This window comes from Corvus hawaiiensis, chromosome 2, assembly GCF_020740725.1.
Source record: "Corvus hawaiiensis isolate bCorHaw1 chromosome 2, bCorHaw1.pri.cur, whole genome shotgun sequence".
NCBI classification, from domain to species: domain Eukaryota; kingdom Metazoa; phylum Chordata; class Aves; order Passeriformes; family Corvidae; genus Corvus; species Corvus hawaiiensis.
Genome location: NC_063214.1, coordinates 54,788,619 through 54,806,885, shown reverse-complemented (window position 1 = coordinate 54,806,885; position 18,267 = coordinate 54,788,619). Strand labels below are relative to the sequence as shown.

Sequence of the window (18,267 nt, the reverse complement as noted above, 5' to 3'; positions counted from 1 at the left end):
CAAACAACAACAAAAAAGCAAAAAGCCCATCATATGTACTTGTAATAGAAATATGACAATCAAATACATAGTCCTCTATATCACCAAGATGTCAAATGCTTTATTATTGGCCAGAGAATGTCTGTTAACAGTTTCATAAATAGAGCCCAGGAAAACAGAAAGCAGGTCTAAATCTATCTATATTTAAACACATACTGTAAATTCTGATTAAAAATTAATTAAAAGTATTTTTTTAACCTTCTTATGACAAACCAAAAATCAACAACCCTGAAATCTCTTGGAGGAGAAAGCATCCTATTTTTAAATAGTTGCAACTTTGTTATCTATGTATAACAAAAATAAGGAGGGTTTATTTTTTTCTAGTAGTTTTGCCTTCTCACTGCTAACAATGAATTTTATTTACAAATCTAACTTGATTTATTTACAAATCTAACTTGTGGCAATGAATATTAAGTTGTGCTTTTAGAAATTTACATGGTGTGAATTGCCTAAGAGGTTTATATGTTATTGACTTAAAGGGCATGGGTTAGATGTACAAGTGAGTGAACAAAAACATCTCCATGAATTTTCTTAAATTTCTGATGACAAGTTATGCATGCAAGTAGAGCCACAGGACAGCTGAAGAATCTCATCATGTCATAAGATGTTAAATAAGGTGCACAGACAGACAGATAGACCTCAATCCTACAAGCTGCCCTGTGGGAATAGACCCTTAAAGTCAAGACATAGGAGTCTGCCCATGAAGATCAGGACCCTAAGCCATGCAAATCCCTTGTACTCATGATGCTTGACACCTGTTTTATACTTTAAAAAGCATTGCTTCTTCTTATCTCTAGGAGAGCATGACTCTTCTCGTGCTCAAAGTTTTAAATCCAGAAAACCATTATGTAGATGTCACCATTAAAATTTGAGGCAGGGAAAATCAAAGCAATTCTGACCAATCTTAAAACAGCAAATATTAATTGTTTAGAAAATCTAAGCTTTGCAGTGCATACAGTGAAAATCCAAGTTCTAGGAATCCTGGGGTCTGGAAGGTTTTTAGTTCTGCTCCTAAAAAATCACCAAACATAACAGAACTCAGCAATGCACTGCTAAAATAAGTAAGTAAATAAATAAATAAATAAAACATGACAAAACTCAATAGTTAGCTGAATTAATGCTTTCTAGAATCTACTTCTTTCTGAAATCTGTAGATTTCTGTCTCCAAGATTGGAAACAAACAAACAAACAAACAAACCCCCATTTCCTGGCAATGTATATTATTACTGTTTTGCATACAGCAGATGGCATCTATCTGGGGGAATGGAAGATTATGTGTAGAGCTTCATCACAGCAGTACTCATCTAGCAGCTGTTGCTTCTTCACACTTTTCACCAAATTCCAATTGTTTTAGCCAACAAATGAATGGTACTAGGAAATCAACATTCAAATTAATAGGTACTAGAAAACTATCATTGACATTACTAGTCTTCGTGAAAACAAACACAGTCACTGGAAGGAAACATATCAGGAAACATAGAAAATTTTTTTTAAAAATTACTGATTCATTTAAAACACTCATTTGTATGTATTTGTAAATATATATATATTTCATTCATGCATATATACAAACAAATACTTGAATGCACAGCACATAGGAAACATCTATTTTCTTAACAATTTGATTATACTTTATGGGATTAAAAGTAATCTGAATATTTGCTGCTCTGTCACTCTAGCAAATAAATTCTTTCTCAGACACATATTCTCACCATCATCTGGCTGTAAAAGTTAGATTTTTTCTCCTTATGACTATGATGCAGGGGTTTTTTCCAGTTTTTCAGTTCTACTAAGTGAACCTAATACAAGTAAATTATAAAATGTAGCAGACACTATATTACAGAATATACATTGCATTATAGTTTCCCACACTATAACTGAATATTAAATCTGTTAGGATCATTTGTTTTATTCCTAGTTTATTCATACTTGCTTCTGAAGTCACCTGGGGACTAAATTCTGAATCAAGTCAAATACATCCATTTTCTCCAGCAGTGAAAGATAGGAAAAGTACCATTTCTTGTGAGATGACAGCAGTTCTTAGCATGAAATGACAGTAAACACCTACCTCCCTGAGGACAGGATCAGTGATACTGTCCAGGTTCACAGAGCCTTCGTATGTTAGGTAGTGGAAAACGTTGAGTGCACGCACAGCTTCTGGTCCTCGTTGCTTGTAGCCAAATATAAGGTCAATCCACTGATGAAGTTGACATGATACAAACTCACTTTCCAGGGCCTGCAAGTGAAATTCAGGATTAGGAAGTAACTGAGAAAACATAGTGGGCATAATTATATTTTCTCTTCAGGCTTATTTGATATATTTGAAATCTTTCAAACATTAGAAAATGTAACTTATTCTATTGAGAGAAGCACTAAAAAGGCATTCTCTTTTCCTTCACCTTTATATCATGCTAATTTTCTTCTCAGCTACAGGGTTTCTCCTAGCTGCAAGGCTTTTAATAATTTCTGGGCTTTTCAAGTAAGTTAGGTAATTTGTCAAAAAAAAATGGAACTGGGAAAAAAAAATTAAAAAACAGTCTTCCAACTAATTTTCAAACTAGTTATAATCAGTCTTAAATCTAAAATGGAAATTAATCCATTTTTTTATCACAGTGCCACTACTCAGCACAAACACTTCCCAACTAGGACAGAGCTTCATGTCTCCCTGAGGAAATTTCAGATTTTACAAGCTGATAAACTTTGGGAAAAGATTATTCATTTTGTTCATTAAAATCAAAAGGAGACTGCTTCAGAACTGCATCAGACACTGTAGTACCATGCCATGCCCTGTTCACTGGCAGCAGCTCCCTCCTCACCACCTGACAAGAATAGCCTCAAACAAAGCAAACCATGCCTGGGTCATCATGCAACCATTCCACAGAGATTTTCCCTATAATGCTCCTCATGGAAAAGGAATTCTCTGTGCTTTGGTGGAAAACATTTTTGGTTTCCACCAAAAAAGGTGGGACCCTTTTCTCTCGAAACCAGTGACTATTATCTCTGATGAAAATGGATGGAAAGGCTCAGGCTTAAGAGCTGACACGTAGCTCAGTTTTCAAGGGCTTAAGTTCAGCATACCATAAAAAGCTTTAAAGAGATGTTGCAGACAACCATACAAAATTTTGCTGTTTCCTTTTCAAAATCAGAAGCCATCATATGCATAATGCAATATTATTAAAATACCATTAACATTGGCTTAATACTAAATACTATTAAACTAATACTATTTATTTTATAAAGCATGCCTCTCAATAAATAATTTAAAAATACCATATCCTTAATTATATTGTACTGTGCATGTACAACATGATACAGTCAGCAACTACATAATTCCATATAATCTTTTCCATTGGACTTTTACCTCAGTTAGAGTGCAGGATGCTAGCATGCACAGATAAAATTAAGTATGCCACAGCAACTACCAGAAAAGCATTTCCTTACTTTTAAATGCTCAGTTTTTAATGTTCCTTTTATGTGTAATAAAGTTTTTTAGGAATTTAGAATTTAAAGCCAGTTATCTTTCTAGCATCCACCTCAAATCAATTTACAGCAATCAGCCTAAGAGTTCTCTTGAGCGTCTGAACTCTGCATATTTAAAGTTTCTTTTGATCTGTATATATGATTTATTTATTAACACATAATTAACAAAAAAATTATTAGGCATTTCCTTTGGTCAAAATTAGCATTTTTATTTCTAGAATATTAAGAGAATTTCCTGAAAACAGCAGAACATTTGATTACTCAAAGGTCAGTCAGTACACTTGAAAAAAATTGATGCTTGGGTTAAATGAGTATATTTCACCCTTTTCTCATCTAACATCCTCTCACTGGTGTTAGAATCACAGAGCATGGAACCATCGGACAGTTTGAGTTGGAAGGGACCTTAAAAGGTCATTTACAACGCCACTGCAATGAACAGGGACATATTCAACTACTCCAGGTTGCTCAGAGCCTGCCCAACCTTGAATGTTCCCAGAGATGGGACATTCACCATATCTCTAGGCAACTTGCTCCAGTTTTTCACCACCCTGACTAAAAAAAAATTTCTTCCTTATATCTTGTCTGAATCTATCTTCTTTTCACTTAAAGCCATTACCTGCTGTCATATCTCCACAAGTTCTGCTAGAAAAGTTTGTCCCCGTCTTTCTCATAGGCCACTTTAAGTACTGAAAAGTCACAATAAGGTCTCCCTAGAGCCTTCTCTGCTCATGGCTGGACAATCCCAGCTCTCTCAGCCTGTCTTCATAGAGAGATGATCCAGACCCCAGTCATCTTTGAGACCCTCCTGTAGACCCACTCTAACAGGTCCACGTCCTTCCTGAGGACCCCAGAATTGGACACAGCAGTCCAGGTGGGATGTCTCCAGAGCAGAGCAGAAGGGCAGAAACATTTCCCTTGACCTGCTGCTTACACTGGTTTTAAGGCAGCCTAGGATGAGGTTGACCTTCCAACCTACAGGCAGACTTTATTGGCTCATGTCCAGTCTCATCCACCAGCATCCCCATGTCCTTCTTGGCAGGGCTGCTCTCCATCTGCTTATCCCCCTGACTGTGTGGATTGTTCTCATCCAGGTGCAGTACCTTGTACTTGGTCCTGTTGAACCTCATGAGATTCCCATGGGCCACTTCTCATACTTGTTCTGGTCTCTCTGGATGATATCCCAGCCCTCAGGTGTGTCAACCACACCACTCAGCTTGGTACCATCTGCAAATCTGCTGAGGGTGCACTCAATCCTTCTGTTTATGTCATTGCTGAAGATATTAAATAGTACTGATCCTGGTGCAGACCACCACTTGTCATTGATGTCTATGTGGACAATGAGCTGCTGACCACTATCCTCTGGATGCAACTGTCCAATCAATTCCTTATCCACTGAAAAGTCCATCCATCAAATCCATCTCTCACCAGTTTAGAGAGAAGGATGTTGCAAGGGACAGTGTCGAAAGCCTTACACAAGTCCAGACAGATGACACCTGCAGCCCTTCCCTTGTCCACTGATGTAGTCACTCCATCATAGAAGGCCACTAGGTTGGTCAGGAAGGATTTTCACTTGGGGAACCAGTGTTGGCTGTCCCGAATCACCTCCCTGCCCTCCATGTGCCTTAGCACAGCTTCTAGGAGGATCTATTCCATGGCCTTCCCAGGCATAGAGGTGAAGTGGTCAGTAGTTCCCAGGTCCTCCTTTCTACCCTTTTTAAAAATGGAAGTAATGTTGTCCTTTTTCCAATCACCAGGGACTTCTCCTGACTGCCATGACATTTCATGGAGAGTGGCTTGACAACTACATCAGCTGACTCCCTCAGGACTCTGGGATGCAGCTCATCAGGTGCCATAGACTTTCATGCATGTTCAGGTTCCTCTGGTGGCCACAGAGATGATCTTGTCTTAAAGTGGGAGGGACTCTGCTCCCTGAGTCCCCATCTTGCAGTCTAGCCACTCAAAAGGTGTGGGAAGAGAGGTTTCCATTGAAGACTAAGGTAAAAAGTACCTTGAGTACCTTGTCCATTGTTAGAAGTTTGTCAGTCTTGCTCACAAGAGGGATTACACTTTTTTTGACCTTTCAAGTTAGAAGAGTTAAGAGAGTTGAACACGTATGTTATATTTCCCTGAGGCAGTTTCCACGTGCATGACCAGCCTTTACTCAGCAGCTTTTCATTCTAGAGAAGGTCTTACTGACCCCAGCAGGTTTGGAGAACTTCTATTTCACATGGATTAATGGTTATTTAATAACTTATTAAATTAGCTACTTTTTAACAGCTGCATATCATGTCTTTGTCTCCAATTCTTTAAACAGATTTATTTTACTATGTTTACAGGTATAATGGTCCTTAATTCCTTGGGGAAGAACCTCAGTTTCTTGAAGAAACCTTGAGGAAATTTGTAGCAAGGGAATTTAATTATTTTGAACCATATATATTTCAGAAGAGCTGTGTGGTGTAACACTGGTGTGGTGAAGAATTTAGGGAAAGGACCAGAGTAGAAGGTGGGGAGAGGAGCCAGATCTGTGAAGAAGAATGGCTTTTCATGTGCCTCAGCACTGCACAGCCCCCAGCTGCAATATGCAATTAGTGCTGTGTGATGTTCCCGGTCTCCCAGTCGGGGCATCCTGTAGGGTATGGCACTGGGCACAAAAAACAGGAACAGTGCCCTCAAGAACAGGCCACCAAAATAGTACAAAGTCTCACCTGGCCCACAGTGGGTCAAGGCTTTATAATCTGGATTTATTTTAGTCAGGGGAAACCTTCTTATATCAGGTCTGACCTGGTTTGCTGCCGTTTCTTCCAAGTACTTCTGCAATGCTACTCATGCGATACTTGCAGAATCCTCTCCCTAATTTTCTCTAATGCACAGGCTACTCCCCCTCCATGTAAGTGCCTCCTGAAAATTTATGAGCTGCTCACTGTCAACAGTACATTGTTTGGTTTCTCAAGAATAAGCAATGCTCAGTAGGGAATAGGGCAAGGGAATTTTTTGTATAAAACATAATTTGTAGGTACAGTAGGAAAAACACACAGAAAAAGATAACTATATCCTTAAAATAGGCTGGTGATGGCCATAACGATCAGCACTTCGGATTTAAATTATTTTGGGGACTTTAATTTTCTAAGCATTTTTTCATATGAACTATAAGAAACCTTTTTCTTTTAAAGAAATAATGATTATTACTTATATAATTATGTAATATTTATATAATGTGTAATATGGTTTTTAAAGATTCTTACAGTTAAACAGAAATGAGCTAATGTCCACCTTGTTGTCTATTATAATAAAAATGTACACAAAAGAGGGTTTTACTCAGCCACTCCCAAAATGAACTTGTTTGAACTGTTATTAGGGCTTAATTTTCAAACAGCAACATTCCAGTCAAGTTTTTAAATGAGTTTTGTTTTAAGGAAGGAGTTTATCATCATGTTACTATTTCCAGTGGAGTGACTTTTATTGCTAATAGGTAAATCACAAGCATTATTATACATCTAGTGCATACATATTTTGTGGCGTTTGTGTGTTTGCAGGCAAGTGTATGCACACATGTTCCACAGGCTGAAAATCTGACCTGTAGCTGTTGTAAAATAGAAAGAGGCATTAGTGAGTTGATGTTTAAACTCAATAAAGTTAATATAAACCAAATTACTGCTTACTGTAGCTCTTTTCTGACCTTTATGAATGCTGCACACTTTCCCCTATGCTCATCCTAATTTGATGTTAAAAGTATTTTTCACAGATATGTCAGTAGGAGGCAGTGGTTTTTATTGTAATATAGACTATGTGCCATGTAAAATTACTGGAAGTTCCGGATTTATAAAATATGCTATTCCAACCTCTTTACAGCACAATCTTTTGTGCTATCCAGGTATTTTTTTGTCACCAGAGAAGTGGAAAGCTCTGATGTTGCCCCTTGTCTGGACCCTGGTTGCACCTCCTCTTTCTGCAGTTCCTGCCTTGCTTCCTTGCCCTCTATATCTATATGCTGTCTGTCTCTCCAAAAAGCTTTCCATCTTGCTACTAAATTATATTTAGTATATTTAAAGATATTTTCTTATCATTATTCTGAGACAGTTTGGTTTTACAGATCAGCTCAAAACCAGGCCATCAGCCATTTCAGCCTGTGAGCTGGGTTTCTCTCCTCTCCTCTCACATCTGTGCTCCTCTGCAGCCAATTGCAGATTCTCTCCACCAAATATTTCTCTTCCTCAGCTACCATTCCTTGCACTGACTATCAAAGTGAAATCTTGGACTTTCATGAAATATTTCAGGCAACACTGCTATCTGAGATTAGCTACGTTCATTTAAGCAAAGTAATATTTTAATAGAAGTGACACAGAAGCACGTTATGCAGATTTGGGTTATTCAGGGATATCTGCAGAGAAACTGGTCCTTTATGTAAACGTCTTCAAGATAGAAATAAAATTCTTCAGCAATATAGCAAATTTAAAAAAAAAAATCACTGCTAAAAGTGATTGAAAAATCTGAAGTAGATTGAAATCCCTTTAGCCTGAATAAGTTTTAATTGCATAACCTTGGCAGTACACAAAATAAAATCCCAGCTACTTCCAAGCAAGTAATATCAAGGTTTATCTACTGCTTATCTAGTAGAAAAGAAATGTCAACTGCTGCTGAATGGTGAGGAGGAAAAGATCTTCCAGATTCTCTTAGAGGAGAGACTTCATACTAGATATTTCTAATGACTATTCAAGAAGCTTTTTAATTATGAAATACTATGCATGCTTCTGAATGGACAGGGAATCGTAGAAAAATGCAATTGGCAGCTGACGAGTGCAAATAAATCATTTTAGAGACAGAAGGAAAATTCAATCTTAGTAATGGTTATATAATAGGAACAAAAAATGTGTAACAAAACCAGGCCACTGTTTACTCTCTCAAAAATATAATTTATAGTGAATACATTTTACTCAGCACTGCAATTTGTAATTTAATATGTGCATAAGCCATAATGAAAATATCATTATAATTACCTTTGAATTACACAATCTTGCATCTTTTGTTTCAAAACTAAAGAATGCTTATTATAAAAGCTGTACTTCAGTGTTTCACAGTGGTGTTCCCTGCCTTGATTTAACATGCTTGACTTACTGACTGAGTCTGTTCTATTTCTGGCTCTCAGGACTGCTCTGAGTCTGTGGGGACTGAGAGGCTGAGTAGGACTACAGATGCACATCTGTGGAAGGTTTTATGCGTGGATTTTTTTTGTCCCTGGTAAACTGGGAGATTATGATTGATGAGCCCAGCATTAGGGTAATGTTATCAGGGACACTTTCTGCCTCTGTCCTTTGTACCGTTGCTGAGGTCAGACCATAATCATGTTAGCATTGAACATAGTGCTTTATTAATGTTTCATGAGTAACTCCATAGTAATCAGTCTAGCTTTGTACAGATAAATAAAACTGCTACAACAATCCCTGAAGCATACATGGAATGTTTTAGAAGATACTGTAATAGGTCTTAAAAGTAACTTGACTGAATGTCTTTTCCAGTCTTTATAATAAGTCTAATTTTTACAAGTTTAAAGGAATCTCTTTTGATGGAAAATCATTTCCACTTCCACTTCTGTATTTAGTTTGAAGTGTAAAACACCCAGCTGAACAATCAAATGATTAAAAAAATCAAACCCCCTGCCTGCTATTTATCCAATTGCACAGAATTTTAGTAAAGCTTGTTAACCAGTTGGTTAAACTGTGTTGATTTATGACACTGTGCCTCTGTGATGTTTCCTAGGCTGTTCTGTGTTTTCTTTGGTAAGTATCAGGATGAAATGCTGGAATTCTTGCTATGACTTAAAGAAAATGTTTACATTCATAAATGTGCAAGTAGTATAGAAGGATTTGTATTTACTCCCACATAAAATTACACATAATATATGCCTGCAGAAAGCACAAAAAAAGAGAAGAAAATATGAACAGAAGAAAACAGTGTCGGCTAGGGAAAAAAAAAGATCCCACTGTATGTCATGCAGTACCACACAGGATTCTTCCCACTGAAATGAAATTACTACTGCTGATTTTATTAAATAAGGGATCAGGATAACCCTTACTTGAAACATTCCTTAGTTTTCTGTAAACATATTCTCTTCTTGCTTTGCTAAGTTGCTGTAGAAATTCCAGGCTTGCACAAGCTTGCTGTGTTTTACACGTCAGCATCACACCCAGGCTGGTTTTTTTCCTCAAGATAGATTCTTGTATAACAGCCAAAGCCTGGCCTGGGGATGACCTAACTGAATAATACATCTGCTGGCCGGTTCAGATAATGGAATCAGACATTAGGTAGGGAATGTCAAACTTTCCAATCCCTTTGTATTTGTTCCTTTGACCAGTTCCATTCCAGTGACCAAAAAGACAGGGTACCAGCAGATTTGTTGTATGTGTTAACAAAAAGCCTACATGAGGAATTTTTTCTGAAAAATTATGACACATTCAAATTATTACATTTTCAAAATGTAATTCCATTACTTCTTACTACACATACTATCAGCATTTTTATGAAAAGGATTATCCTTCTTTAGCTACTTGCTCTTCATAATAAGCTTTGTAAAATACTATGCATATATCATGCTCTTTAAACTCCCAAAGTTATTCACTTTGCTTTTATCCTCTGAACTCCATCCAAATGTGAGTGTTTCTGTTTTCTAGTCACCCAGAAGTGAATCCAATATTCCAGGTGCAGTCTCAGAAGGACCATAGACAGGTACAACTGTATACTTCCTCAGTGATGCAATGATTCTCCATAGATTGCATCAAAATACACTTATTTCTGGTGGACATAGAATAACAGAGTTTTATCTAATCTAATTGCTGTTCATTGTCACCCCTACCTTGCTCTGTTTTTGTTTCCACACCTCTGCTCCTTATTATCTTTTAATTCTTTCCTCCCAAGGTGATTTTCAGTCTATTTTCTGCATCTAATTCAAATAAAGCTATGCTTCTTTCTCCTGTTTTGTAGGCAGTTCCTAATTTTATTATCATTTGCAAACTTCCTCAGACTGCTCATTTGAAGATAGCATGTATCTGTGTAGAGATGAATTTTAGCTACTGATCATGCTCTTGCTAAAAGTAGGTGATGGGGTGAATAAAGGCCATGCAGAAACTGCCTCCTGGTAAAACTGTGTAAGAATAGCATAATGCTCACATCTGTGGGGAAAGGGCTAGAAAACAGTAGAGGAAGGGTCTGATACAAATGGGTGATCATTTTTGATTTTAGAATCTGCAAAGTACTCCATTAGTTGAAGCCTGTAATTATACTGCTACTCTAGTCTTCATCAGTTTGTCTGTCTCCTGGCAGTCTGAGCACACTTACACACATGTGGATCAGTAATTACCTCACTGTCAAGTCCTGTAGTTCTACAGAGGCTGAAATGCTATACTCTAAATTTGTGTAAGCAGCTGTTTTCTTCAACAGCACAAAACTTTTCTGTGGAGAGCTGCTCTGCTACTTTCTAGAAAGCAGAAATTGCACAAGGGAAATTAAATAAACTAAAGCTTAAGCTTTTCTTCAGGTGATCTCTTATCACATAGTGCCTTTATCCTTTCCAACATTGTGGAAAGAAAAGATAATAAAATGCAATTTAAGATACAAGATTCTTTACAAAATTTAAGAATGGGGGTCCTTAATATGCATCTCTCATTATATCTCCCAATAGGTGGCAGCTTGCTTCTCCTTTTTCACCAAGGAATCACACTTCTGTTCTTTCAGATGTCAAAACTAAACCTCTAGGTAAACTTTAGAGTGCTTATGCCTGGGCTCAGTTTGGGTTTAGCCACAACCACAGCCCAAAAAAGGGCTCTGCACAGTGACACAGGCACTCCAGAGACATATACCTGTGATTGCATATCCCAAACTCCCGTGATCCTTTGAGCACACCTCCTTCTTTTCTAGCAAAATTGCACCTGAATTTACTTCCATCAGCTGTGACAATTAGTTGGTTTTAAAAAGAATTTTACAATATATGAGGTAAAAAGACAATCAGCCAAGAAATGTTGCCCAGCTTCTTCCAGTCAATGACAGACTAATCTGTCAATGACAGAACACATTTCTCCTGGTTTGTGTAGTACATTTCATATGTCTCAAGTGATGAGGTTGCCATCACTTCCTTAGGAGACTGTTGTACATATGTCAAACCACTTATTCTTCTAAATGGAGGATACTTCTAAATCATCTACATCTAGGAATAGGTTTGTTTTTTCAATATTCTTCTATTCTTTTGAACTTCATAGAGCTATTTTTTTTTCTATCAACTCCTGAAGAACAATTTTCTTTAAATAGACAGTTCTTAAAATTAAGTTACCAAACTGATCAGAAAAAAACCCCGACAAATCAACACAGGTAGATTTACAATGCTACCACAAAAGCACTTTTGGGAATAAAGCATAAACTGAACAGTTTTGCAACTGTATGGAAACCCACAGCTTATGAAATCACAGTACTGACTCTTTAAGAAAGACAGGATATATGCATTTTAAGGAAGTACTATTTCCAGAACAGAACCATAAAATGAAGTATTGCTGGCCAAAGCATCTGAATATACCTTGCTCTTTCTAAAAATTACTAAAAGCATACACATGTATTAACTTTATCAATAATAAAATAATTGTCTATCAAATTAAAGAAAAATATATATACCAAAAATGTTCTTTCTGCTTAAATTCTGGAGGCCTCATGATGATTTACATCAGAGCAGTTCTTCTGCAAAATTTCTTCAAAGATTCAGTTTGCTTATGTTCACATTTCTACACTTCCAGTTCATCTCTGATGAACAGGAAGTGCATATCATCAGGTGAATAAGGAAAACAAGATGGTTTGCAATATATCAGCATTTATAGTATTCTTTTATTTTTTGATGTAGAGGTGGTGAGGAGGAACAGACATAAATTTTTCAGGCTATCTTGTATTACCAGGCTCATGCTTTCTCATGAGAGAGTAAAAAACTGAATTTAACTTTCTATAATTTGGGTACACGGAAGGAAAATCCACTGTAAAATAAAGGGTTCTGTCAAGCAAGACAGACTGCAAATTCTCCTTCACTTTTTATTTTATTTCTCTAAATCTAGTTCTAAAGAGATGAAAAACAGAATTAGGTTAGCTTGCTAAAATACAGAACCCTTCAGACTAAACGAAAGTACAGCTTACCATCCTGTTGATACGGACGAAGTCTTCAGGCTTCTTGGCCCATGGAGGGAGATCAACGTCATTCACAACAATTTCATCTTCCCTGATTCCTAGATTATATCCATTACTGTTGACAAACATTTCAGGTAGGTAGTAAAATTCTGGAATTAACTCCTGGCAGGGAGAAAACACACAATGAGGCTTCACATTTGAGATACTAAATGGTGCTCCCAGAATCAGGATCTCTTGTAGTACATATTAAAGCATTCCTGGTTTTGCTTAAGTTTCTGTGCACCCTTTTTTAAGAAATTTTATAACCCACTTTATTTGACTTACAGTCAAATGTATTCCTCATGATTAAATATTCAATCTTTGTTTTTCCCATATCTGTTTTTATGAAAAGCACAACTTTAGAAAGGCAGAGCATATGAGTAAAGGAGACCTCTTCAGAATAATATATACAAGGAAATTTATGCTAAGCTTTCAATATGAAAATACATTGGATTTTTAAATTACTATTTAACAAAAATACTTAAAAGGGAAAAATTTGGAGATATAACAGTATCTTGCTCTTACTTTCTCTATAGTCTTTAATTGCATGAGAAAAAGTGGTAAGTTGATTACCTATATAAGGAAAAATAATACACAATGAATGACTTTTTTCTACTGTAAGAAAAATTCAAGAATAGACAGAGGGAAAAATATCAGTACAACAAATGTCCTTCAAACATTTATGTGATACTTAAATATCACTAATATTAATTATCACATGATACTTAAGTATCACTACGTGATACTTAAAATGCCAAAGATCGATAATTGCAAAATATAATAAATTATAGATAACTTAGGGTGTGAAGTTTTTCCCAATTTCCAGGACAGCTAAACAGGAATGCATTTTGACATAATGAATATTGCTATTTTTTCCTATTATTTTAGCATTAAGTGTTGAACTGCAATAACAAAAAAGCTTTAAATCCCACTATCTCTTCTCTAATATCCAGATATGGATTAAATTCACCAAATTGCATTGTTAAAAGCATTATGGCATTCAGTTGTGTAACATGATCAAAACTGATGACACAGCACCTGAAACCTGAGTCTCTTTGTGGTCATTTCAAAGGCTGCAGACATGCGAAGCAAAAAATATCCCACTGCAGACACAAACTTATCTAATTAAATCTGATCTGCAACTCCATAGAGAATAGAGCAGTTAAAGCATCCTTTCAAATTTATTAAGAAAAAAAAGTGTATTTGTTACAATTTTAAGTATGTTTAGGGAGGCAATTTAATTGCTTCTTTACATCATGGTATACTAATATAGGTTAGACTAAAATGCAAAGCCAATCAGTATCTAACCAGTATAAAACATTAACCAAGTGAGACACGCCTGAACCTGAATAGCTTGTTATAAAACAAGCTGTAATTTCAAACAGAAAAACAATTAAATTATTAGACTTAGTACATAATAAAACAGAAGCTAGAGCAAAGCCAAAATAAGAACAATCATGAATATCCTATAATGTTAAAAGAAAAAAGATTCATTTAGTGACCATCTTAAGTTTTATTATATACACCTCTAATTTATTCAGAGTATTTCTAAAAACAATCTTCCCCCTTCCCCCAAAACAGAATTCACTAAATCTCAGGTTCCAAAGGAAGCCCTTTGGTTTTCTCTAATGGAGCCCAAAGAAGAATGAAGGATCCTCACAGCTGGAGAAAACTATACAGAAATCTTTCAGGACTTCAACAAACCACTAACTCAGAACTAGGAGCAAGCCACAACCCACCATAAGCTACTACACAAATCACTTACAAACTAAGAACATTGCCTTAAAAAAGGAAAAAATTAATCTAAAATCCAATATTCAAATGGAACAGAATTTATTAAGGAAAAAGTTAGCAAAGTTTGTTTCTATTTTGTATAAAAGCCTTGAAGCACACACCACTGGCTTTGATTACTATCCATGTTTATTCAATGGGGTGGCATACTAACCTGTAATGTCACAGCAACCAAGTTCTGTGGTTCCATTAAAGAAAAGTTATTTGTTAAATTTCCTTTTTCAGTTTTAAATGTCATCGTATGTAACTGTGGACTTTTACATCTAACATACCTGAAAGATTTCTGCTACCCAGAGACACATCTAGCGTTTAACTGAATTCTACTAACCTTTTGGCTTTAGGGGTATCTTGAAACAAAGGGATTTAAGCCACTAAGTATTTTTAATGGTATTTCTATTTAGTAAGTTTATCTTTGTTGGTCTTTGCTTTCAGGGTAATTTAATGTTCACTTGTCTGGTATAGCAGAAAACATAAATAGAAAAAGAATAAACAAAAGTATGTGATTAAATTTCATCGTAAGATTTATTGTGTTGTGTATGTTTAGTTTGAACTGTCTTATTCCTGTGCTCTGGAAATTAACCAGTGCCAGACTTCTAAATCCTCTTCAAATAACACTCTCCCTAGAATCCTAATAATTTCAGTTACACATCTCCTGGCAGGTTGGTTTTTTTTTTTTTTGTCAAAGTAAAAAACTAAACACAGTATTTAAAAAAAATTAATAAACCCGCTGTTTTATAGTCTCAACATTCTCTCCAATGTTATTTTTAGTGCAGCCTGTAATTATGTTTGCTTATTTGAGTACTATTTAGCATGAATTGAACCTTTTCTTGAAATGTGAGCCACGTCGCATGTGACCTTTCCCAGATACTCGCATGTTTCCCATACTTTGTATTAACCATTCAGTTTTCTTTCGTAGCATTTGATATTCCTCTTGTAATTTTGCTGTCTCCACTATTGACTAGACTAAGAAACAACAGCACTTAAAAATAGCACAGATAAATATATCCCCTTCTCATTTCTAGAGAATGAATGAATGTATAGTATGGAAGCCTGTGGCATCCTGTATGTATGAACTTAAGATTCATGTATTTAACTACTTAGAAGCATAGAAAATGCAACCAAGCTAGAGAAGTGTAATAGAAATTTTGTTTTTATGTGTACATTGTTTATTCTGCTGTGAAAAATTGAAGAAGCCATCTCTTCCTTCTCATGCCAATCGCAGGCAGTAGCTGGGGATAGAAGGGCAAATATTCTCTTCCCCAGGGCCCCCAAGCATGTTTCACTAAGAGAAGCATAAACTGGGAGAGAGAGAGGAAGGATTAGCAAGGCCAGTGAGGCAGCAAGGATGGAGCCCAGGAGGTTGCTAGTAAAAGAAAGGAGCAGACAGGAGTAAACCTCAGAGGAGATGACAGGATGACAACTGGGGCCCAGAGAGAATTGTGTTAACTAAGAAGCCACTGAAAGTTGCAAGAATGTACACAAGAATGCAGGAAAAGATAACAGTAGCAAGGGCTAGAGTTATTTTCAAAACCTATTTACATTTTTCTCAGCCAGAGTTTGGATTTTCTTTATTTCACAAATGGGCATGTGCCAGTTCATATTCCAATAATGATTATGACTAGAGAGAGCCAGCTCTTTCGGTGCTTTTCCTGTTATGGAGAGGAAACAGACACTGCAAATAAATAGCTGTTTTGGGGTGATATTTAGAGAGGTGACCGTGTCCATTCCTTCATTCCAGATGAGGTTCAGCTGTGACATCTATCCTGCACGCTATCTGTCTACCCTGTTGTCCCAGAAGAATTCGAATGACAGCAACCCCACAATTCTTCCATCAACTGGTCTCAGTGTTCTTCATCTGGGGAAGTTTTACCTAACAACTGTCCTGAATCCTTCATTATGCAATCTAAGTCCATTTTCCTTTATCCTAGCTAACAATCCATCCCAGATACGGAGAATAAATTAATGTTTTCTCTTTGCATTGTTTATTACATGTTTGAAAAGCATTATTTACCAGCTTTACAGCCTTTAAGCTCCTAGAAGTCTAAATGAAGGACAATGATGTATTGCTCCATTGTTTTAGTTACACAAATGCAAAATATTCCTCTAAGCTTCCCAAATTAGCTAGCAGAATTATTGCTAAACAGTCCATAACTTAATTTATTTCTTTATATACTTCGGCCATATTATATTTTGTCACATGTTCATCACACAGAAGCCAAAATAAATGTTTTTATCAGCCTTTGTAGTCTTTACATTGGAGATGGAGATTGCATACTTTTCTGACAGCATCTGCTATTTTTCATCCATTTCAGAGCAGAGTGTAATTTGTCATACAACACAGCTTTTTACAAATCACCAGCTTCATACTTTAGAAGTGTCATTGTTAAATTCACCCTGAAGATAGGGACAAGGAGACTCAAAAATTAGCAGGGGGAAATTGTATCTCAGAGATGGTATTTATGTCAAGGGATAGGACACAGAAGACCTTCTGTCTCCCAATCTGCTTTTTACTTGACAGACAAAATAGTTGATAAAAGGTTTCTTAAAACTCCTATTGCAACTTCAGTGGCACTAGTAGTAAAAGGTGAATGTAAAGCCAGGTCTATTCAAAGAAATGCTTCTTTGAAGCTACCATGACTTTGAGAAGTTTAGGTTTCAAGCTACAAATGTTCATGAAACACAAATCTCAAAATATTTTTTTCCTACAATACACACATCGTGTCAGCCAGTGCAAATCAAGACATGAAGGAAAATAGCAAAACAAACAAACCCATAAAACAGCTTCCCTACAAGTTACATCATTTAGCAGGCATAAAATGAGGGACTGCAAAGAAAGGAGACACAGAAAACCAATGTTCTTTTAAAAGTCTGGTATTTTTAAAGTATTCACAGACCAATTAAGCATTTTAACTGCATATGTTATTGTATGCAACTCAGCTGATCTATAATTTTACATTAACCAACACAATTCAGTAAATGTTATTGGTTTCATTGCTCTTGCCAAAACATATCAAAGATTCTAAATAAATCTTTCTGAATACATTACCTGTCATGGGTAATTTCTTACCACAAGAAATAGCTAGAGTTCAAAGAGTTAATAAAAGTAGGGATTCTAGTGATCTAAATCTATTTGCAGTAATTTCTGTCTAGTTGTCCTTGACATTTCACAAGCTGGCAACCTCCTCTGCTCCCCTTTCATTCACACTTCTAATAAGACAGGTTAGCTTTCTATCATTTAATAGTCATCTACCTTTCAAACCACCCGAGAAGCTTGGCTCTTCTCACATGAAGAATGATGCAGTAAAGCTACTGAAGGGTGTATAAAAAAAAGTAAAATGAATATTATAACAGACATTTCTTGTCTGTAACTGTGATCTCTTGTTTATTTTAATAGCTATACTAAAACCCCAAGGTATGGTTAACAGTATTATATACCTTGTGTCTTCATGTAAGAAAACATCCCCCAAATGCATTTTCTAATTTACAAGCCTGTGACAAATCCAAACTGCTGAGAAATTAAATTTTAAAAATATGTCTTCAGGTGATAGAGGACTGCTATTAACACTATTATAATTGTACACCACTTGCATCAAATATGACATTTCTGTTTAATATGTTTTGTTAAGGGTATACCATTTTATGGCCTCCCAATGAAATAAAATTCAACCCAGACGTTTTCACTTTCCAAGTGTAATTCACTTCAAGGTATTAAAGCTTCCATTTCTTTTTCTTTCTTTCTTTTCCTCCCAAAAGGTTGATCCCCTGGCA

The 18,267-nt window shown here is 36.1% G+C and overlaps 1 protein-coding gene across 13 annotated transcripts in view; it reads right to left on the bottom strand.

Annotated features, from left to right (window-relative positions):
• NBEA (neurobeachin) overlaps positions 1 to 18,267 on the bottom strand; it is a 467,485-nt gene that overhangs the window by 43,951 nt on the left and 405,267 nt on the right. For all 13 annotated transcript variants that reach the window (XM_048295094.1, XM_048295084.1, XM_048295082.1 and 10 more), the window contains 2 exons: positions 12,679 to 12,831; positions 2,108 to 2,275 (listed from right to left, as the gene is read on the bottom strand). In XM_048295094.1, the coding sequence (XP_048151051.1) occupies positions 2,108 to 2,275; positions 12,679 to 12,831 (321 nt within the window). The remainder of the gene's footprint in view (positions 1 to 2,107; positions 2,276 to 12,678; positions 12,832 to 18,267) is intronic.